This window comes from Salvelinus namaycush, chromosome 26 (assembly GCF_016432855.1).
Source record: "Salvelinus namaycush isolate Seneca chromosome 26, SaNama_1.0, whole genome shotgun sequence".
Classification (NCBI taxonomy): domain Eukaryota; kingdom Metazoa; phylum Chordata; class Actinopteri; order Salmoniformes; family Salmonidae; genus Salvelinus; species Salvelinus namaycush.
This window is the reverse complement of record NC_052332.1, coordinates 42,941,326-42,964,746: the sequence shown is the minus strand read 5'-3', so window position 1 is coordinate 42,964,746 and position 23,421 is coordinate 42,941,326. Positions and strand designations below refer to the sequence as shown.

The window sequence follows — 23,421 nt, the reverse complement described above, 5'->3', positions numbered from 1 at the left end:
AGAAGTCATTCCTATTTCTGATGCAGATCACGCTGCAAGTCCTGCCTCTCCCATCTCCTCATTGGTTTATAGAAGCAGGTACCCACGTGCCATCTCCTCATTGGTTATACCCACGTGGGTGATTGAAAGACGAACTGTTTTGCCGGTAGTCGTGGTAATACAATGAAAGTTTAGATGCGATCACCATATAATTTAAACGATGAAAAAGCCTTGAAGGAGGAGAGATGACTAGAAACGATTCGGTTGGCCGTTTTATGTGTGGATTAATTGTCGGAGTAGAGATCCTTGTGCATTTCAGGTAAAATAACAACTCAATGTTTATATCCCAGGACAAATTAGTTAGCAACAGCAAGCTAGCTAAATAGGACAAATTAACGTTAGCTAGCAAGAGCAAGCTAACTAGCTAAATTGCTAAACATGTTTAATGCTTTTCGACCTGTCCCCAAATTAATGTCATTGGTTCAGAGTTTGTTTTGATATTTTAACCTGCGTGTCGTGATCGCGTTTGGTGTGGGGGGGGGGCAAAATACATTTATGCACGATAGCGCACGATGGCGCACGCGCGCAGTCGGTTTGGGTTCCGTGTTAGACTTGCAGAGAATTATGAAACATGTTGTAGATTAAACAATGTATCTGTGTAGTGGAAAAACACAGACTGTCTGAGCAAGGCGTAGTTTAAGATTTGAACTTGTTTGTGTGTGTTATAAAGACTGTGTTTGCACTTTTGATTTTAGAGCTCTCGTGAATAAACATTTTGACTATTGTAAACTGGGACTGTTTCATTTAAACCAGAACCTTACAAACTCTGGGTTGCAGACTGAGTAGATTAATTAAAGTTTATGAACATTGATAATGAAATTCTCATAACAGTTACCCTGACGGGGGTTTCTGTACAGGGCTTACCCTGACGGGGGTTTCTGTACAGGGCTTACCCTGACGGGGGTTTCTGTACAGGGCTTACCCTGACGGGGGTTTCTGTACAGGGCTTACCCTGACGGGGGTTTCTGTACAGGGCTTACCCTGACGGGGGTTTCTGTACAGGGCTTACCCTGACGGGGGTTTCTGTACAAGGCTTACCCTGACGGGGGTTTCTGTACAAGGCTTACCCTGACGGGGGTTTCTGTACAAGGCTTACCCTGACGGGGGTTTCTGTACAGGGCTTACCCTGACGGGGGTTTCTGTACAGGGCTTACCCTGACGGGGGTTTCTGTACAAGGCTTACCCTGACGGGGGTTTCTGTACAAGGCTTACCCTGACGGGGGTTTCTGTACAGGGCTTACCCTGACGGGGGTTTCTGTACAGGGCTTACCCTGACGGGGGTTTCTGTACAAGGCTTACCCTGACGGGGGTTTCTGTACAGGGCTTACCCTGACGGGGGTTTCTGTACAAGGCTTACCCTGATGGGGTTTCTGTAGAGGGCTTGTTTCCCAGAGGAAGGGAACGACATGGCAATGACACGATCTGGAGAGAGGAGTAGAGATGGAGGACGAGAGAAGAAGAGGGAGAGATGAGAGGAGCTATAAAGTGCCACTCATATGGAATATACTATAAACATTCATGATACATTCCTAACATTAGTCTTTAATTTAAAACAGCTCATCTGTGACGTAGGTCAGGGTCAGGTGTGTGTGTGTGAGAGAGATATAACCTGTGACGTAGGTCAGGGTCAGGTGTGTGTGTGTGTGTGTGTGTGTGTGTGTGTGTGTGTGTGTGTGAGAGAGAGAGAGAGATAACCTGTGACGTAGGTGAGATCCAGGTCAAAGCCGTCTTTCTGGTAGCGACGCTTGTTCTCAGACACCTGACAGGAGAGAGGTCAGAGGGTAGAGGTTATATGAGGATCATGGATACTTTGGGTGTTTCTCAAAATGCATAATACCGTGCTCCGAGCACAGGAGGGTCGGAGCACGAGTCCATATCCGTTTGTACACATCCTTTCTCTGATCGGTACTCAGCTTGTATATATTTTTAAGCGTTGATGCAAGCTTCAACGGAAAGGGGATTGAAACCGCCAGGAGATGCCAGTGGAAGGAGTGACCAGACCCCTCTCAGGTACAGCCTATAGCTGTTGTGCCGTTGAGCAAGGCACTTAAACCCCCCCCCCAAACGATTTTTATTAAAAATGACCTCAAAAACATTGTGTTGCCATGGAGATGAACTCACCATCCTTCTGGTGACCTTCTCCAGTTCTTTCTTCTGGGAGGCTAATCTGAAGACCCTGACCAGGATTATAATCCTCAGAAAACGCAGGAACGTCACCACCCTGAAAAGAGTAAGAGTACAGTATACATCTTTCTATCTATATATATAAATCAAATCAAATGTATTTATAAAGTCCTTCGTACATCAGCTGATATCTCAAAGTGCTGTACAGAAACCCAGCCTAAAACCCCAAACAGCAAGCAATGCAGGTGTAGAAGCACGGTGGCTTCTACACCTGCAGTACCAGTCAAAAGTTTGGACACACCTACACATTCAAGGTCATCCTTTATTTTTTACATTGTAGAATAATAGTGAAGACATCAAAACTCTAAAATAACACATATGGAATCATGTTGTATACAAAAAAAAAAAAGGGTTACACAAATCAAAATATATTTTAGATTCTTCAAAGTAGCAACCCTTTGCCTTGATGAAAGCTTTGCGCACTCTTTGCATTCTCTCAACCAGCGTCACCTGGAATGCTTTTCCAACAGTCTTGAAGGAGTTCCCACATACGCTGAGCACTTGTTGGCTGCTTTTCTTTTCACTCTGTGGTCCAACTCATCCCTAACCTTCTCAATTGGGTTGAGATCGGGGGATTGTGGAGGCCAGGTCATCTGATGCAGCACTGCATCACTCTCCTTCCGTTTGTACACATCCTCTCTCCTAGGTCAAATATACCTTACACAGCCTGGAGGTGTGTTAGGTCATTGTCCTGTTGAAAAACAGCGCAAAACGCAAACCAGATGGGATGGCGTATCGCTGCAGAATGCTGTGGTATCCATGCTGGTTAAGTGTGCCTTGAATTCTAAATAAATCAGTGACAGTGTCACAAGCAAAGCACCCCCACACCTTCACCTCCATGCTTCAAGGTGGGAACCACACATGCAGAGATCATCCGTTCACCTACTCTGCGTCTCACAAAGACAAGCCGGTTGGAACCAAAAATCTCAAATTTGGACTCATCAGACCAAAGGACAGATTTCCACAGGTCTACTGTCCATTGCTCGTGTTTCTTGGCCCAAGCAAGTCTCTTCTTATTGCTGTCCTTTAGTAGTGGTTTCTTTGCAGCAATTTGACCATGAAGGCCTGATTCACGCATTCTCCTCTGAACAGTTGATGTTGAGATGTGTCTGTTACTTGAACTCTGAGAAGCATTTATTTGGGCTGCAATCTGAGGTGCAGTTAACTCTAATGAACGTATCCTCTGCAGCAGAGGTAACTCTGGGTCTTCCTGTCCTGTGGTGGACCTCATGAGCCAGTTTCATCATAGCGCTTGATGGTTTTTGCGACTGCACTTTCAAAGTTCTTGAAATATTCCTTATTGGACTGACGTTCATGTCTTAAAGTAATGATGGACTGTCGTTTCTCTTTGCTTATTTGAGCTGTTCTTGCCATAATATGGACTTGGTCTTTTACCAAATAGGGCTATCTTCTTTATACCAACCCTACCTTGTCACAACACAACTGATTAACTCAAATGCATTGAGGAAAGAAATTCCACAAATTTACTTTTAAGAAGGCACACCTGTTTATTGAAATGCATTCCAGTTGACCACCTCATGAAGCTGGTTGAGAGAATGCCAAGAGTGAGCAAAGCTGTCATCAAGGAATAGAGTGGCTACTTGGAAGAACCTCAAATAAAAAATATATTTTGATTTGTTTAACAATTTCTTGGTTACTACATGATTTCATATGTGTTATTTCATAGTGTTGATGTCTTCACTATTATTCTACAATGTAGAAAATAGTAAAAATAAAGAAAAACCCTTGAATGAGTAGGTGTGTCCAAACCTTTGACTGGTAGTGTATCAAAACAATCATGGAAGAGGAAACTGGATGGTGGGACGGGACTGAAGAGTGTGAAAGGGTCATGGGTCAGGCAGAGATACAGTCTGGTGTGTTAACCTGGGGTGAGTCTGGCCCCTGTAGTTACACCCACACCTGTACGTACCTGGGTATGAGGCCGGGCCCCTGTACCTACCTGGATATGAGGCCGGGCCCCTGTACCTACCTGGGTATGAGGCCGGGCCCCTGTACCTACCTGGGTATGAGGCCGGGCCCCTGTACCTACCTGGGTATGAGGCCGGGCCCCTGTACCTACCTGGGTATGAGGCCGGGCCCCTGTACCTACCTGGGTATGAGGCCGGCCCCCTGTACCTACCTGGGTATGAGGCCGGGCCCCTGTACCTACCTGGGTATGAGGCCGGGCCACTGTACCTACCTGGGTATGAGACGGCCCCTGTACGTACCTGGGTATGAGACGGCCCCTGTACCTACCTGGGTATGAGGCCGGGCCCCTGTACCTACCTGGGTATGAGGCCGGGCCCCTGTACCTACCTGGGTATGAGACGGCCCCTGTACGTACCTGGGTATGAGTCGGCCCCTGTACGTACCTGGGTATGAGGCCGGGTCCCTGTACGTACCTTGGTATGAGGCCGGGTCCCTGTACCTACCTGGGTATGAGGCCGGGCCCCTGTACGTACCTGGGTATGAGGCCGGTCCCTGTACGTACCTGGGTATGAGGCCGGGCCCCTGTACGTACCTGGGTATGAGGCCGGGCCCCTGTACGTACCTGGGTATGAGGCCGGTCCCTGTACGTACCTGGGTATGAGGCCGGTCCCTGTACGTACCTGGGTATGAGGCCGGCCCCCTGTACGTACCTGGGTATGAGGCCGGTCCCTGTACGTACCTGGGTATGAGGCCGGGCCCCTGTACGTACCTGGGTATGAGGCCGGGCCCCTGTACGTACCTGGGTATGAGGCCGGGCCCCTGTACGTACCTGGGTATGAGGCCGGTCCCTGTACGTACCTGGGTATGAGGCCGGTCCCTGTACGTACCTGGGTATGAGGCCGGCCCCCTGTACGTACCTGGGTATGAGGCCGGTCCCTGTACGTACCTGGGTATGAGGCCGGGCCCCTGTACGTACCTGGGTATGAGGCCGGGCCCCTGTACGTACCTGGGTATGAGGCCGGCCCCCTGTACGTACCTGGGTATGAGGCCGGTCCCTGTACGTACCTGGGTATGAGGCTGGTCCCTGTCAGGTCAGAGAAGGTGTAGATCATAGTGACAACCAGGGTGATGACAACGATACAGGCATCTATGATATTCAGTCTGGAACTGAAGTACACCTTGAACCTGAAACACACAGGACAGTCAGTCAGTCATTCAGTCACACACGGACAGATCGACCAGTGCTTCCCCAACTGTGGGGGGCGTAAGGGGTTGGCCGGGGGGGGGCTTTTACTCTTGAAAGTTGTCAACAGGAGAATGGACAAGGTGCAATATCTATATTAGATCGTGCATCATCAGTATTCCTCTTGTCAGTCATTACAGACCGTAGAGAGCTATTTATAATTTGTCAGTAATGTCCAGATCAACTAGTCCATCTCAGCTAAAGTTTTTTGTTTTTTTCAGTTTTTTCCATTTCATAAGTGTCAAAGGCTTTTATTGACAATTACATGAAGTTGATGCAAAGAGTCAATATTTGCAGTGTTGACCCTTCTTTTTCAAGACCTCTGCAATCCGCCCTGGCATGCTGTCAATGAACTTCTGGGCCACATCCTGACTGATGGCAGCCCATTCTTGCATAATCAATGCTTGGAGTTTGTCAGAATTTGTGGGGTTTTGTTTGTCCACACGCCTCGAGGATTGACCACAAGTTCTCAATGGGATTAAGGTCTGGGGAGTTTCCTGGCCATGGACCCAAAATGTCGATGTTTGGTTCCCCGAGCCACTTAGTTATCACTTTTGCCTTATGGCAAGGTGCTCCATCATGCTGGAAAAGGCATTGTTCGTCACCAAACTGTTCCTGGATGGTTGGAAGAAGTTGCTCTCGGAGGATGTGTTGGTACCATTCTTTATTCATGGCTGTGTTCTTAGGCAAAATTGTGAGTGAGCCCACTCCCTTGGCTGAGAAGCAACCCCACACATGAATGGTCTCAGGATGCTTTACTGTTTGCATGACACAGGACTGATGGTAGCGCTCACCTTGTCTTCTCCGGACAAGCTTTTTTCCGGATGCCCCAAACAATCAGAAATGGGATTCATCAGAGAAAAGGACTTTACCCCAGTCCTCAGCAGTCCAATCCCTGTACCTTTTGCAGAATATCAGTCTGTCCCTGATTTTCCTGGAGAGAAGTGGCTTTTTTGCTGCCCTTCTTGACACCAGGCCATCCTTCAAGTCTTCGCCTCACTGTGCGTGCAGATGCACTCACACCTGCCTGCTGCCATTCCTGAGCAAGCTCTGTACTGGTGGTGCCCCGATCCCGCAGCTGAATCAACTTTAGGAGACGGTCCTGGCGCTTGCTGGACTTTCTTGGGCGCCCTGAAGCCTTCTTCACAACAATTGAACCGCTCTCCTTGAAGTTCTTGATGATCCGATAAATGGTTGATTTAGGTGCAATCTTACTGGCGGCAATATCCTTGCCTGTGAAGCCCTTTTTGTGCAAAGCAATGATGACGACACGTGTTTCCCTGCAGGTAACCATGGTTGACAGAGGAAGATCAATGATTCCAAACACCACCCTTCTTTTGAAGCTTCCAGTCTGTTATTCAAACTCAATAAGCATGACAGAGTGATCTCCAGCCTTGTCCTCGTCAACACTCACACCTGTGTTAACGAGAAAAATCACTGACATGATGTCAGCTGGTCCTTTTGTGACAGGGCCGAAATGCAGTAGAAATGTTTTTGGGGGGATTCAGTTAATTTGCATGGTAAAGAGGGACTTTGCAATTTATCTGATCACTCTTCATAACATTCTGGAGTATATGCAAATTGCCATCATACAAACTGAGGCAGCAGACTTTGTGAAGATTTATATTCGTGTCATTCTCAAAACCTTTGGCCACCACTGTACACAGCTGTTTCAAAGAGTTTAACATTGATGAATCATCATAGAACTGTGTTCCAAGAAGGCCTACTGCCCAGTAAAATGGCAAACCACTTCCTGGAACTATTTCCTGCACATTACTTCCTGTTGAAACAGCTCATCATAGACAGCAGAGGTTCACAGCTCTCCCTCACTCAGGGGGGTCTCCATCCTGCGCTCTCTCTGTCCTAGTCTCACTTTTACTTCATGTACTCTGAGAACACACACACACATACATACTGTACACTCTCGCTTACCCCTCTACATAGACCCGTAGCAGTACGTCGGTGAGGAAGAACAGAGAGATGATGAGAGAGACCGTCTCTAGAGCGTTCCCCACATCTCTGCTCCGCTTCATCAGAGACAGGTCTACTATCACCAACACTATATCCACTATGATCAGTATCACACCAAACATACTGGAATAGAGATACACAGAGATCAGTACCACACCAAACATACTGGAATACAGAGACACAGAGACCAGTACCACACCAAACATACTGGAATACAGAGACACAGAGACCAGTACCACACCAAACATACTGGAATAGAGACACAGAGATCAGTACCACACCAAACATACTGGAATACAGAGACACAGATCAGTACCACACCAAACATACTGGAATACAGAGACACAGAGATCAGTACCACACCAAACATACTGGAATACAGAGACACAGATCAGTACCACACCAAACATACTGGAATACAGAGACACAGAGATCAGTACCACACCAAACATACTGGAATACAGAGACACAGATCAGTACCACACCAAACATACTGGAATACAGAGACACAGAGAGAGAGAATCATCATCATCATCATCATCATCATCACCACCATCATCATCACCACCATCATTCCCACCAAGTAATGGGGCCTACCGGAATCCGAAGGACATGACAAAAGGCGTAATCGTCATCCGAATATGTCTGTAGAACGAGGAAGAAAGAAAAACGAATTTTGACAATTGATTTATTTAATCAGAAACAGCATTTCTATAGATTTGGAGGTACGTGTGGCGTCGTGTGACGTCGTGTGGCGTCGTGTCACGTGACGTCGTGTGGCGTCGTGTCACGTGACGTCGTGTGGCGTCGTGTCACGTGACGTCGTGTGGCGTCGTGTCACGTGACGTCGTGTGGCGTCGTGTCACGTGACGTCGTGTGGCGTCGTGTGGCAAATTGGCCATTTTAATTCATATAGTCTTCAATAAATAACATCCGATTTGGACCATAATTCTTCCTAACAATGAGTAAGACATGAGGAAGCCAATGAAAACAGTTAAAAGCAATTATAATCCAAATTAGATGTTAGGTACTATATTTATTGAAGATTATATGAATCCTATAAATTAAAAAAAGGGCCAATTTGGGTTCAATTAATTAGTTATATTTCTCAGAGATCAAATTATATTTCAACAAAATAATGTTTCTGGAATTCTAATTGTGTCCGTTTCTAACGACAGAAACAATTTCCTCTGTTGTGCTTTTTGAGGTGGAATGATTCTGGTACACCAGGTTCAGCACAGTGTGTGTGTGTGTGTACTTACTGATACATGGTATCCGGTTCAGCACTCTTATCCTTCCCATCGTCTATCTCCACCTTAGCCTCCTCCAGCTTCTCTACACTACTGAGACAGAGGAGGGAGGGAGAGAGGGAGGGAGAGGAGACAGAGGGGGGTGGGAGTGAGAAAGAGAAGCGCGAGAGAGAGAGAATAGAGGATGGAGGAGAGCGAAAGAGGAGGGGACAGAGGGAGGGGAGACAGAGGGAGGGGAGACAGAGGTGGGTGGGAGTGAGAAAGAGAAGAGCGAGAGAGAGAGAGAATAGAGGATTGAGGAGAGAGAGAAGAGGAAAGAGATCAACACCAATTAAAGCTACGTTTCCATGTACAGTATGTTTAGACACTTAACATGCTACTGCACTGTTGGAGCTACTGCACTGTTGGAGCTAGGAACACAAGCATTATGTATTACTGTTGGAGCTAGAAACACAAGCATTATGTATTACTGTTGGAGCTAGAAACACAAGCATTATGTATTACTGTTGGAGCTAGAAACACAAGCATTATGTATTACTGTTGGAGCTAGAAACACAAGCATTATGTATTACTGTTGGAGCTAGAAACACAAGCATTATGTATTACTGTTGGAGCTAGAAACACAAGCATTATGTATTACTGTTGGAGCTAGAAACACAAGCATTATGTATTACTGTTGGAGCTAGAAACACAAGCATTATGTATTACTGTTGGAGCTAGAAACACAAGCATTATGTATTACTGTTGGAGCTAGAAACACAAGCATTATGTATTACTGTTGGAGCTAGAAACACAAGCATTATGTATTACTGTTGGAGCTAGAAACACAAGCATTATGTATTACTGTTGGAGCTAGAAACACAAGCATTATGTATTACTGTTGGAGCTAGAAACACAAGCATTATGTATTACTGTTGGAGCTAGAAACACAAGCATTATGTATTACTGTTGGAGCTAGAAACACAAGCATTATGTATTACTGTTGGAGCTAGAAACACAAGCATTATGTATTACTGTTGGAGCTAGAAACACAAGCATTATGTATTACTGTTGGAGCTAGAAACACAAGCATTATGTATTACTGTTGGAGCTAGAAACACAAGCATTATGTATTACTGTTGGAGCTAGAAACACAAGCATTATGTATTACTGTTGGAGCTAGAAACACAAGCATTATGTATTACTGTTGGAGCTAGAAACACAAGCATTATGTATTACTGTTGGAGCTAGAAACACAAGCATTATGTATTACTGTTGGAGCTAGAAACACAAGCATTATGTATTACTGTACTGTTGGAGCTAGAAACACAAGCATTAGGTATTACTGTACTGTTGGAGCTAGAAACACAAGCATTAGGTATTACTGTACTGTTGGAGCTAGAAACACAAGCATTAGGTATTACTGTTGGAGCTAGAAACACAAGCATTATGTATTACTGTACTGTTGGAGCTATAAACACAAGCATTATGTATTACTGTACTGTTGGAGCTAGAAACACAAGCATTATGTATTACTGTACTGTTGGAGCTAGGAACATAAGCATTATGTATCACTGTTGGAGCTATAAACACAAGCATTATGTATTACTGCACTGTTGGAGCTAGAAACACAAGCATTATGTATTACTGTACTGTTGGAGCTAGGAACATAAGCATTATGTATTACTGTTGGAGCTAGAAACACAAGCATTATGTATTACTGTACTGTTGGAGCTAGAAACACAAGCATTATGTATTACTGCACTGTTGGAGCTAAAAACACAAGCATTATGTATTACTGTTGGAGCTAGAAACACAAGCATTATGTATTACTGTACTGTTGGAGCTAGAAACACAAGCATTATGTATTACTGCACTGTTGGAGCTAGAAACACAAGCATTATGTATTACTGTACTGTTGGAGCTATAAACACAAGCATTATGTATTACTGCACTGTTGGAGCTAGTAACACAAGCATGATGTATTACTGCACTGTTGGAGCTAGAAACACAAGCATGATGTATTACTGCACTGTTGGAGCTAGAAACACAAGCATTATGTATTACTGTACTGTTGGAGCTAGAAACACAAGCATTATGTATTACTGTACTGTTGGAGCTAGAAACACAAGCATTATGTATTACTGTACTGTTGGAGCTAGAAACACAAGCATTAGGTATTACTGTACTGTTGGAGCTAGAAACACAAGCATTATGTATTACTGTACTGTTGGAGCTAGGAACACAAGCATTAGGTATTACTGTACTGTTGGAGCTAGAAACACAAGCATTATGTATTACTGTACTGTTGGAGCTAGAAACACAAGCATTATATATTACTGTACTGTTGGAGCTAGAAACACAAGCATTATGTATTACTGTTGGAGCTAGAAACATAAGCATTATGTATTACTGTACTGTTGGAGCTAGAAACACAAGCATTATGTATTACTGTTGGAGCTAGAAACATAAGCATTATGTATTACTGTACTGTTGGAGCTAGAAACACAAGCATTAGGTATTACTGTACTGTTGGAGCTAGAAACAAAAGCATTATGTATTACTGTACTGTTGGAGCTAGAAACACAAGCATTATGTATTACTGTTGGAGCTAGAAACACAAGCATTATGTATTACTGTACTGTTGGAGCTAGGAACACAAGCATTAGGTATTACTGTACTGTTGGAGCTAGAAACACAAGCATTATGTATTACTGTACTGTTGAAGCTAGGAACACAAGCATTAGGTATTACTGTACTGTTGGAGCTAGAAACACAAGCATTATGTATTACTGTACTGTTGGAGCTAGGAACACAAGCATTATGTATTACTGTACTGTTGGAGCTAGAAACACAAGCATTATGTATTACTGTACTGTTGGAGCTAGAAACACAAGCATTATGTATTACTGTTGGAGCTAGAAACACAAGCATTATGTATTACTGTTGGAGCTAGAAACACAAGCATTATGTATTACTGTACTGTTGGAGCTAGAAACACAAGCATTATGTATTACTGTTGGAGCTAGAAACACAAGCATTATGTATTACTGTACTGTTGGAGATAGAAACACAAGCATTATGTATTACTGTTGGAGCTAGAAACACAAGCATTATGTATTACTGTACTGTTGGAGATAGAAACACAAGCATTATGTATTACTGTACTGTTGGAGCTAGGAACACAAGCATTATGTATTACTGCACTGTTGGAGCTAGGAACACAAGCATTAGGTATTACTGAACTGTTGGAGCTAGAAACACAAGCATTATGTATTACTGTACTGTTGGAGCTAGAAACACAAGCATTATGTATTACTGCACTGTTGGAGCTAGAAACACAAGCATTATGTATTACTGTACTGTTGGAGCTAGAAACACAAGCATTATGTATTACTGCACTGTTGGAGCTAGAAACACAAGCATTATGTATTACTGTTGGAGCTAGAAACACAAGCATTATGTATTACTGCACTGTTGGAGCTAGGAACACAAGCATTATGTATTACTGAACTGTTGGAGCTAGAAACACAAGCATTATGTATTACTGTTGGAGCTAGAAACACAAGCATTATGTATTACTGTACTGTTGGAGCTAGAAACACAAGCATTATGTATTACTGTACTGTTGGAGCTAGGAACACAAGCATTATGTATTACTGCACTGTTGGAGCTAGGAACACAAGCATTAGGTATTACTGAACTGTTGGAGCTAGAAACACAAGCATTATGTATTACTGTACTGTTGGAGCTAGAAACACAAGCATTATGTATTACTGCACTGTTGGAGCTAGAAACACAAGCATTATGTATTACTGTACTGTTGGAGCTAGAAACACAAGCATTATGTATTACTGCACTGTTGGAGCTAGAAACACAAGCATTATGTATTACTGTACTGTTGGAGCTAGAAACACAAGCATTATGTATTACTGTTGGAGCTAGAAACACAAGCATTATGTATTACTGTACTGTTGGAGCTAGAAACACAAGCATTATGTATTACTGCACTGTTGGAGCTAGGAACACAAGCATTATGTATTACTGTACTGTTGGAGCTAGGAACACAAGCATTATGTATTACTGTACTGTTGGAGCTAGGAACACAAGCATTATGTATTACTGTACTGTTGGAGCTAGAAACACAAGCATTATGTATTACTGCACTGTTGGAGCTAGGAACACAAGCATTAGGTATTACTGAACTGTTGGAGCTAGAAACACAAGCATTATGTATTACTGTACTGTTGGAGCTAGAAACACAAGCATTATGTATTACTGTACTGTTGGAGCTAGAAACACAAGCATTAGATATTACTGTACTGTTGGAGCTAGAAACACAAGCATTATGTATTACTGTACTGTTGGAGCTAGGAACACAAGCATTATGTATTACTGTACTGTTGGAGCTAGGAACACAAGCATTATGTATTACTGTACTGTTGGAGCTAGGAACACAAGCATTATGTATTACTGTACTGTTGGAGCTAGAAACACAAGCATTATGTATTACTGTTGGAGCTAGAAACACAAGCATTATGTATTACTGTACTGTTGGAGCTAGAAACAAGCATTATGTATTACTGTACTGTTGGAGCTAGAAACACAAGCATTAGGTATTACTGTACTGTTGGAGCTAGAAACAAGCATTATGTATTACTGTACTGTTGGAGCTAGAAACACAAGCATTATGTATTACTGTACTGTTGGAGCTAGAAACACAAGCATTATGTATTACTGTACTGTTGGAGCTAGAAACACAAGCATTATGTATTACTGTACTGTTGGAGCTAGAAACACAAGCATTATGTATTACTGTACTGTTGGAGCTAGAAACAAGCATTATGTATTACTGTACTGTTGGAGCTAGAAACACAAGCATTAGATATTACTGTACTGTTGGAGCTAGAAAGACAAGCATTATATATTACTGTACTGTTGGAGCTAGGAACACAAGCATTATGTATTACTGTTGGAGCTAGGAACACAAGCATTATGTATTACTGTACTGTTGGAGCTAGGAACACAAGCATTATGTATTACTGTTGGAGCTAGAAACACAGGCATTATGTATTACTGTTGGAGCTAGGAACACAAGCATTATGTATTACTGTACTGTTGGAGCTAGAAACACAAGCATTATGTATTACTGTACTGTTGGAGCTAGAAACACAAGCATTATATATTACTGTACTGTTGGAGCTAGAAACACAAGCATTATGTATTACTGTACTGTTGGAGCTAGAAACACAAGCATTATGTATTACTGTACTGTTGGAGCTAGAAACACAAGCATTATGTATTACTGTTGGAGCTAGAAACACAAGCATTATGTATTACTGTACTGTTGGAGCTAGAAACACAAGCATTATGTATTACTGCACTGTTGGAGCTAGAAACACAAGCATTATGTATTACTGTACTGTTGGAGCTAGAAACACAAGCATTATGTATTACTGTACTGTTGGAGCTAGAAACACAAGCATTATGTATTACTGAACTGTTGGAGCTAGAAACACAAGCATTATGTATTACTGTACTGTTGGAGATAGGAACACAAGCATTATGTATTACTGTACTGTTGGAGCTAGAAACACAAGCATTATGTATTACTGTTGGAGCTAGGAACACAAGCATTATGTATTACTGTACTGTTGGAGCTAGAAACACAAGCATTATATATTACTGTACTGTTGGAGCTAGAAACACAAGCATTATGTATTACTGTACTGTTGGAGCTAGAAACACAAGCATTATGTATTACTGCACTGTTGGAGCTAGGAACACAAGCATTATGTATTACTGTACTGTTGGAGCTAGAAACACAAGCATTATGTATTACTGTACTGTTGGAGCTAGAAACACAAGCATTATGTATTACTGTACTGTTGGAGCTAGAAACACAAGCATTATGTATTACTGTACTGTTGGAGCTAGGAACACAAGCATTATGTATTACTGTTGGAGCTAGGAACACAAGCATTATGTATTACTGTACTGTTGGAGCTAGGAACACAAGCATTAGGTATTACTGCACTGTTGGAGCTAGAAACACAAGCATTATGTATTACTGTACTGTTGGAGCTAGAAACACAAGCATTATGTATTACTGTTGGAGCTAGAAACACAAGCATTATGTATTACTGTACTGTTGGAGCTAGAAACACAAGCATTATATATTACTGTACTGTTGGAGCAAGAAACACAAGCATTATGTATTACTGTTGGAGCTAGAAACACAAGCATTATGTATTACTGTTGGAGCTAGAAACACAAGCATTATGTATTACTGTACTGTTGGAGCTAGAACCACAAGCATTATGTATTACTGTACTGTTGGAGCTAGAAACACAAGCATTAGATATTACTGTACTGTTGGAGCTAGAAACACAAGCATTATGTATTACTGTACTGTTGGAGCTAGAAACACAAGCATTATGTATTACTGTACTGTTGGAGCTAGAAACACAAGCATTATATATTACTGCACTGTTGGAGCTAGAAACACAAGCATTATGTATTACTGTTGGAGCTAGAAACACAAGCATTATATATTACTGCACTGTTGGAGCTAGAAACACAAGCATTATGTATTACTGTACTGTTGGAGCTAGAAACACAAGCATTATGTATTACTGTACTGTTGGAGCTAGGAACACAAGCATTATGTATTACTGTTGGAGCTAGAAACACAAGCATTATATATTACTGTACTGTTGGAGCTAGAAACACAAGCATTATGTATTACTGTACTGTTGGAGCTAGAATCACAAGCATTATGTATTACTGTACTGTTGGAGCTAGAATCACAAGCATTATGTATTACTGTACTGTTGGAGCTAGAAACAAGCATTATGTATTACTGTACTGTTGGAGCTAGAAACACAAGCATTAGATATTACTGTACTGTTGGAGCTAGAAAGACAAGCATTATATATTACTGTACTGTTGGAGCTAGGAACACAAGCATTATGTATTACTGTTGGAGCTAGGAACACAAGCATTATGTATTACTGTACTGTTGGAGCTAGGAACACAAGCATTATGTATTACTGTTGGAGCTAGAAACACAAGCATTATGTATTACTGTTGGAGCTAGGAACACAAGCATTATGTATTACTGTACTGTTGGAGCTAGAAACACAAGCATTATGTATTACTGTACTGTTGGAGCTAGAAACACAAGCATTATATATTACTGTACTGTTGGAGCTAGAAACACAAGCATTATGTATTACTGTACTGTTGGAGCTAGAAACACAAGCATTATGTATTACTGTACTGTTGGAGCTAGAAACACAAGCATTATGTATTACTGTTGGAGCTAGAAACACAAGCATTATGTATTACTGTACTGTTGGAGCTAGAAACACAAGCATTATGTATTACTGCACTGTTGGAGCTAGAAACACAAGCATTATGTATTACTGTACTGTTGGAGCTAGGAACACAAGCATTATGTATTACTGTACTGTTGGAGCTAGAAACACAAGCATTATGTATTACTGCACTGTTGGAGCTAGAAACACAAGCATTATGTATTACTGTACTGTTGGAGCTAGAAACACAAGCATTATGTATTACTGTACTGTTGGAGCTAGAAACACAAGCATTATGTATTACTGAACTGTTGGAGCTAGAAACACAAGCATTATGTATTACTGTACTGTTGGAGATAGGAACACAAGCATTATGTATTACTGTACTGTTGGAGCTAGAAACACAAGCATTATGTATTACTGTTGGAGCTAGGAACACAAGCATTATGTATTACTGTACTGTTGGAGCTAGAAACACAAGCATTATATATTACTGTACTGTTGGAGCTAGAAACACAAGCATTATGTATTACTGTACTGTTGGAGCTAGAAACACAAGCATTATGTATTACTGCACTGTTGGAGCTAGGAACACAAGCATTATGTATTACTGTACTGTTGGAGCTAGAAACACAAGCATTATGTATTACTGTACTGTTGGAGCTAGAAACACAAGCATTATGTATTACTGTACTGTTGGAGCTAGAAACACAAGCATTATGTATTACTGTACTGTTGGAGCTAGGAACACAAGCATTATGTATTACTGTTGGAGCTAGGAACACAAGCATTATGTATTACTGTACTGTTGGAGCTAGGAACACAAGCATTAGGTATTACTGCACTGTTGGAGCTAGAAACACAAGCATTATGTATTACTGTACTGTTGGAGCTAGAAACACAAGCATTATGTATTACTGTTGGAGCTAGAAACACAAGCATTATGTATTACTGTACTGTTGGAGCTAGAAACACAAGCATTATATATTACTGTACTGTTGGAGCAAGAAACACAAGCATTATGTATTACTGTTGGAGCTAGAAACACAAGCATTATGTATTACTGTTGGAGCTAGAAACACAAGCATTATGTATTACTGTACTGTTGGAGCTAGAACCACAAGCATTATGTATTACTGTACTGTTGGAGCTAGAAACACAAGCATTAGATATTACTGTACTGTTGGAGCTAGAAACACAAGCATTATGTATTACTGTACTGTTGGAGCTAGAAACACAAGCATTATGTATTACTGTACTGTTGGAGCTAGAAACACAAGCATTATATATTACTGCACTGTTGGAGCTAGAAACACAAGCATTATGTATTACTGTTGGAGCTAGAAACACAAGCATTATATATTACTGCACTGTTGGAGCTAGAAACACAAGCATTATGTATTACTGTACTGTTGGAGCTAGAAACACAAGCATTATGTATTACTGTACTGTTGGAGCTAGAAACACAAGCATTATGTATTACTGTACTGTTGGAGCTAGAAACACAAGCATTATGTATTACTGTACTGTTGGAGCTAGAAACACAAGCATTATATATTACTGTACTGTTGGAGCTAGAAACACAAGCATTATGTATTACTGTACTGTTGGAGCTAGAATCACAAGCATTATGTATTACTGTACTGTTGGAGCTAGAAACACAAGCATTATGTATTACTGTACTGTTGGAGCTAGAAACACAAGCATTATGTATTACTGTACTGTTGGAGCTAGGAACACAAGCATTATGTATTACTGTTGGAGCTAGGAACACAAGCATTATGTATTACTGTACTGTTGGAGCTAGGAACACAAGCATTAGGTATTACTGCACTGTTGGAGCTAGAAACACAAGCATTATGTATTACTGTACTGTTGGAGCTAGAAACACAAGCATTATGTATTACTGTTGGAGCTAGAAACACAAGCATTATGTATTACTGTACTGTTGGAGCTAGAAACACAAGCATTATATATTACTGTACTGTTGGAGCAAGAAACACAAGCATTATGTATTACTGTTGGAGCTAGAAACACAAGCATTATGTATTACTGTTGGAGCTAGAAACACAAGCATTATGTATTACTGTACTGTTGGAGCTAGAACCACAAGCATTATGTATTACTGTACTGTTGGAGCTAGAAACACAAGCATTAGATATTACTGTACTGTTGGAGCTAGAAACACAAGCATTATGTATTACTGTACTGTTGGAGCTAGAAACACAAGCATTATGTATTACTGTACTGTTGGAGCTAGAAACACAAGCATTATATATTACTGCACTGTTGGAGCTAGAAACACAAGCATTATGTATTACTGTTGGAGCTAGAAACACAAGCATTATATATTACTGCACTGTTGGAGCTAGAAACACAAGCATTATGTATTACTGTACTGTTGGAGCTAGAAACACAAGCATTATGTATTACTGTACTGTTGGAGCTAGAAACACAAGCATTATGTATTACTGTACTGTTGGAGCTAGAAACACAAGCATTATGTATTACTGTACTGTTGGAGCTAGAAACACAAGCATTATATATTACTGTACTGTTGGAGCTAGAAACACAAGCATTATGTATTACTGTACTGTTGGAGCTAGAATCACAAGCATTATGTATTACTGTACTGTTGGAGCTAGAATCACAAGCATTATGTATTACTGTACTGTTGGAGCTAGAAACACAAGCATTATGTATTACTGTACTGTTGGAGCTAGAAACACAAGCATTATGTATTACTGTACTGTTGGAGCTAGAAACACAAGCATTATGTATTACTGTACTGTTGGAGCTAGGAACACAAGCATTATGTATTACTGTACTGTTGGAGCTAGAAACACAAGCATTAGGTATTACTGTACTGTTGGAGCTAGAAACACAAGCATTATGTATTACTGTACTGTTGGAGCTAGAAACACAAGCATTATGTATTACTGTACTGTTGGAGCTAGAAACACAAGCATTATGTATTACTGTACTGTTGGAGCTAGAAACACAAGCATTAGGTATTACTGTACTGTTGGAGCTAGAAACACAAGCATTAGGTATTACTGTACTGTTGGAGCTAGAAACACAAGCATTATGTATTACTGTACTGTTGGAGCTAGAAACACAAGCATTATGTATTACTGTACTGTTGGAGCTAGAAACACAAGCATTATGTATTACTGTACTGTTGGAGCTAGAAACACAAGCATTAGGTATTACTGTACTGTTGGAGCTAGGAACACAAGCATTATGTATTACTGTTGGAGCTAGGAACACAAGCATTAGGTATTACTGCACTGTTGGAGCTAGAAACACAAGCATTATGTATTACTGTACTGTTGGAGCTAGAAACACAAGCATTATGTATTACTGTACTGTTGGAGCTAGAAACACAAGCATTATGTATTACTGCACTGTTGGAGCTAGAAACACAAGCATTATATATTACTGTACTGTTGGAGCTAGGAACACAAGCATTATGTATTACTGTACTGTTGGAGCTAGAAACACAAGCATTATGTATTACTGTACTGTTGGAGCTAGAAACACAAGCATTATGTATTACTGTACTGTTGGAGCTAGAAACACAAGCATTATGTATTACTGCACTGTTGGAGCTAGAAACACAAGCATTATATATTACTGTACTGTTGGAGCTAGGAACACAAGCATTATGTATTACTGTACTGTTGGAGCTAGAAACACAAGCATTATGTATCACTGTACTGTTGGAGCTAGAAACACAAGCATTATGTATTACTGTACTGTTGGAGCTAGAAACACAAGCATTATGTATTACTGTACTGTTGGAGCTAGGAACATAAGCATTAGGTATTACTGTTGGAGCTAGAAACACAAGCATTATGTATTACTGCACTGTTGGAGCTAGAAACACAAGCATTATGTATTACTGTTGGAGCTAGAAACACAAGCATTATGTATTACTGTACTGTTGGAGCTAGAAACACAAGCATTATGTATTACTGTACTGTTGGAGCTAGGACCACAAGCATTATGTATTACTGTACTGTTGGAGCTAGAAACACAAGCATTATGTATTACTGTTGGAGCTAGAAACACAAGCATTATGTATTACTGTACTGTTGGAGCTAGAAACACAAGCATTATGTATTACTGTACTGTTGGAGCTAGAAACACAAGCATTATGTATTACTGTACTGTTGGAGCTAGAAACACAAGCATTATGTATTACTGTACTGTTGGAGCTAGAAACACAAGCATTTAGTTATGTATTACTGCACTGTTGGAGTTACAAACACAAGCATTTCACAACACCCGCTAAATATGTGTTATGTGACCAATAAAATGTGATTTGAAGTAGAGGTGAGAGTAATTCATATTGTCCTGTCGATCCTCTGTCTCCGTGCCGTAGGAGACGAGCTTAAGGACAAATAGCGGATGACCAGTTTTTTTCAAACCAGGAAATAGCCGATGACATCAGCAGAATGTCAGAGTGACTTACAACACTACAGTAGTCTTAACTGACCATTCCTAGAGTTTGTCCCAAATGGCACCCTATCCCATTTTGACCAGGGCCGTGGAACCCCATTCCCTATATAGTGCACTACTTTAGACCAGAGCCCTATGGCACCCTATTCCCTATATAGTGCACTACTTTAGACCAGAGCCCTAAGGCACCCTATTCCCTATATATAGTGCACTACTTTAGACCAGAGCCCTAAGGCACCCTATTCCCTATATATAGTGCACTACTTTAGACCAGAGCCCTATGGAACCCTATTCCCTATATATAGTGCACTACTTTAGACCAGAGCCCTATGGAACCCTATTCCCTATATAGTGCACTACTTTTGACCAGGGCCCATAGTAACATTTGGGACACAGTCCTTCACTGCTCAGCATGTCATTGTAAAATAATGTCTCCTAACAGTAGCTACTTCTGTAGATGACTCATTAAAAGACAGTAAAGGTTGACAGTCAGTGTGTGTGTGTGTGTGTGTGTGTGTGTGTGAGTGTGAGTGTGTGTGTGTGTGTGTGAGTGTGAGTCTGTTAACTTACCCATTAACTTCTTTGGAATCCGACCCTGGATTGAAATGAACAGATGACATGATGGTTCTACAATTGGCCTCTTATTTTCTCTTTCCTGTTCCTGTTATAGAGAAAGTATATCAACACATGCAGGGGACTGGGAACAGAATTCGGCCTAGACATTTCTAACACACCGGCCCACTTTTTTCTTGAGGCCTCCATTATTACCTAAGTAATGATAATTTGTAGCAACAAAAACAACTAGTTAGACAGGCCCACTGGGCTAAAAATGGACCAGCCCATCAGTCATTTGCCCAAAATGTCAGAAGACCAGTCCGCCCCTGAAAACACAGAGATTTAAGTTTTCCCAGATGGCTTTGGTGACATGTTTCTGTCAAACACTTTTGAGTATCAAATGGCACCCTATTCCCTACACAGGACACAACTTTCGAAAAGTGCCCATAGAGCTCTGGTCAAACGTAGTGCACTATGTAGGGAATAGTGTGACATTTAGCCCATAACTGCTGGTTACAATGTTTGGACAAGGAATAATACTACACAAGAGCACAGGCACTGCTTTCCCGATGTAACATAGGTTTACGGGTGTTTTAACATCTTTCCTACAACCGCCGAAGGTGTAACATGCGTTTCCCGAAACACCACGGTGAGTGAACCGTCGCTGAGGCATGTGTCGATACTGATAGGATCGGAAAAAGGTAGAGCTGCTCTCTGGTTCAGCTTTCTCCATTCAACTCTTACTTTTAACATTACAATTATTCCACAATACTGACAACGGATCAACTTCTAGCAAGAGATTACCACCTATGGATGCAAATATTGATATACGGCTTAATTCTTACCCTATAATAAATGTACTAAATCAAGTCTAGTCACATCATTGCGCACATGTTGACTGTGGCCTATAATTAACAAAATAAAGCTCAATTTAATTAACATGAAATTGACATATATTTTTGAATTACACAGTATCGGCTATTTATCTTGTAATGCAGTCCTCTCGGTTTTCATTTGAAACATTTTTTTTAATCGTTCGCTTGTTTGTAACAATTGTAAAGACGTAGTAACTATTTGTAGTCAACTTCACAACTAAGTTATCAGCGGTCACAGAAAGACAGATAAACATATTGATTCTATGTTTAGCCTAGATCTTCTGTGTATAATTTGACGCGGTATAAGGGGAAACAAACGTATCCTACGACGCACCGTTCTCCGTGTGGTCTGAAGCAGTCGGTAAAATTACTGAAGTTGTACTTGACAACGCTCGTTAAGACGTTTTTTGGGGAAACAGCTCGGGAGATTTAAACGACGACCTCCTGCGAAGGTTCCGTGGATGAACAGAGCCGTATTACGATGCTTCTGGGAAACCATCCACTGTAACCGACACCCGCACACGGTCCGGCGGAAAGCACTGCACACAATAAACACGAGCTCTGCAGAACGTGTCGCCCGACCGAAACAAACATTCCAAAAACAAAGTCTGCACTTGAGCATATTGACTTGTTGCTGTATTTTCGGAAGAATGGATTAAAGGTTAACCACACATGATCTGGAAAGTTGTGGCTACAATGATACAAACCTAAACGACTCTCTTTTAGCAGCATAGAAGAGTGCTGTGGTGCTCCTCTCTCCCCTTCCCTTGTTTTCCGTTCGTTTTATTTTCTTAATCAAAACGAATCACTTTATCGCGATCCCATAGTGAACCGGGTCGTCTGCATCGGTATGTGTGATAGTCAATTCCGATTAGGAAGTATACGAGTCTTGTGACTAGTTCAATAAGACGAAGAGAGTCTTGTGACTAGTTCGAGAAGACGGTTCAAAGGTTCACGGAGGTATTTTTTCCTTCCATCCCTCCTATTCCTGCACCACTCTGCAAACGTAGCGGTTTTCAACTTCCTGACAGGCAGATCGCTCAAGAGTGACTTCGAAATTGGACGTCTAACCATATTCTGAGGACGTCGAGAAATGCCTTCAAAAACCAGACACTAGGGCAAAAATCGGCGCTATTATCGTCAAGAAAGCTTGCGTTTTGCAATGGTGTGGCGGATGGGTGTAATCCCATTACTCTGGATCAGAAGGTCACTTGTTCAATCCCAGTGCTGGACACACATTTTGTATGTTTTAACCCAAACCCTTACCTTAACCATTCGGACTGAATGCCTAAACTTAATGTTTTACAGTTTTTGCCGATTGCTTAAGTGAATACTTAGACAAAATCATCAAAACCTTAACTTTTGTAACCGGGCCTTTAAACAAAGGCACCAACAGTACAAACACATTTTCTGCTTTGCACTTTGTTTGCAATTCTGTAAAACACGACACACTGTTTCTTACATCAGACACTTCGTTCAAGAATGAAATCTCTTGCAATCACTTCTATTCAAAAAGCAAAACATACCTGAAATTGGCAACACCCACACACACACATGAAAACACTTATACAGTAATTGAACACCAATTAGTCAGAGCCTCAGCACTACAAATA

At 41.3% G+C, this 23,421-nt stretch overlaps 1 protein-coding gene across 7 annotated transcripts in view; it reads right to left on the bottom strand.

The window, feature by feature from the left end:
- tpte (transmembrane phosphatase with tensin homology) overlaps positions 1-22,817 on the bottom strand; it is a 45,821-nt gene extending 23,004 nt beyond the window's left edge. For 2 of the 7 annotated variants that reach the window (XR_005472540.1, XM_038965459.1), the window contains exons 1-9: positions 22,516-22,815; positions 20,949-21,039; positions 8,629-8,709; positions 7,964-8,011; positions 7,328-7,489; positions 5,218-5,337; positions 2,161-2,260; positions 1,735-1,798; positions 1,397-1,461 (exon numbers count right to left, since the gene is read on the bottom strand). Coding sequence is in view for 6 of the 7 variants with exons in the window: in XM_038965459.1 (XP_038821387.1) it covers positions 1,397-1,461; positions 1,735-1,798; positions 2,161-2,260; positions 5,218-5,337; positions 7,328-7,489; positions 7,964-8,011; positions 8,629-8,709; positions 20,949-20,998 (690 nt within the window). In the remaining variant the exon portion in view is untranslated. Of the gene's footprint in view, positions 1-1,396; positions 1,462-1,734; positions 1,799-2,160; positions 2,261-5,217; positions 5,338-7,327; positions 7,490-7,963; positions 8,012-8,628; positions 8,710-20,948; positions 21,040-22,142; positions 22,306-22,515 lie in introns of those variants that run through there. The other 5 variants (XM_038965464.1, XM_038965461.1, XM_038965460.1 and 2 more) reach the window with 5 other exon arrangements.
- Positions 22,818-23,421: the final 604 nt, after the last annotated feature.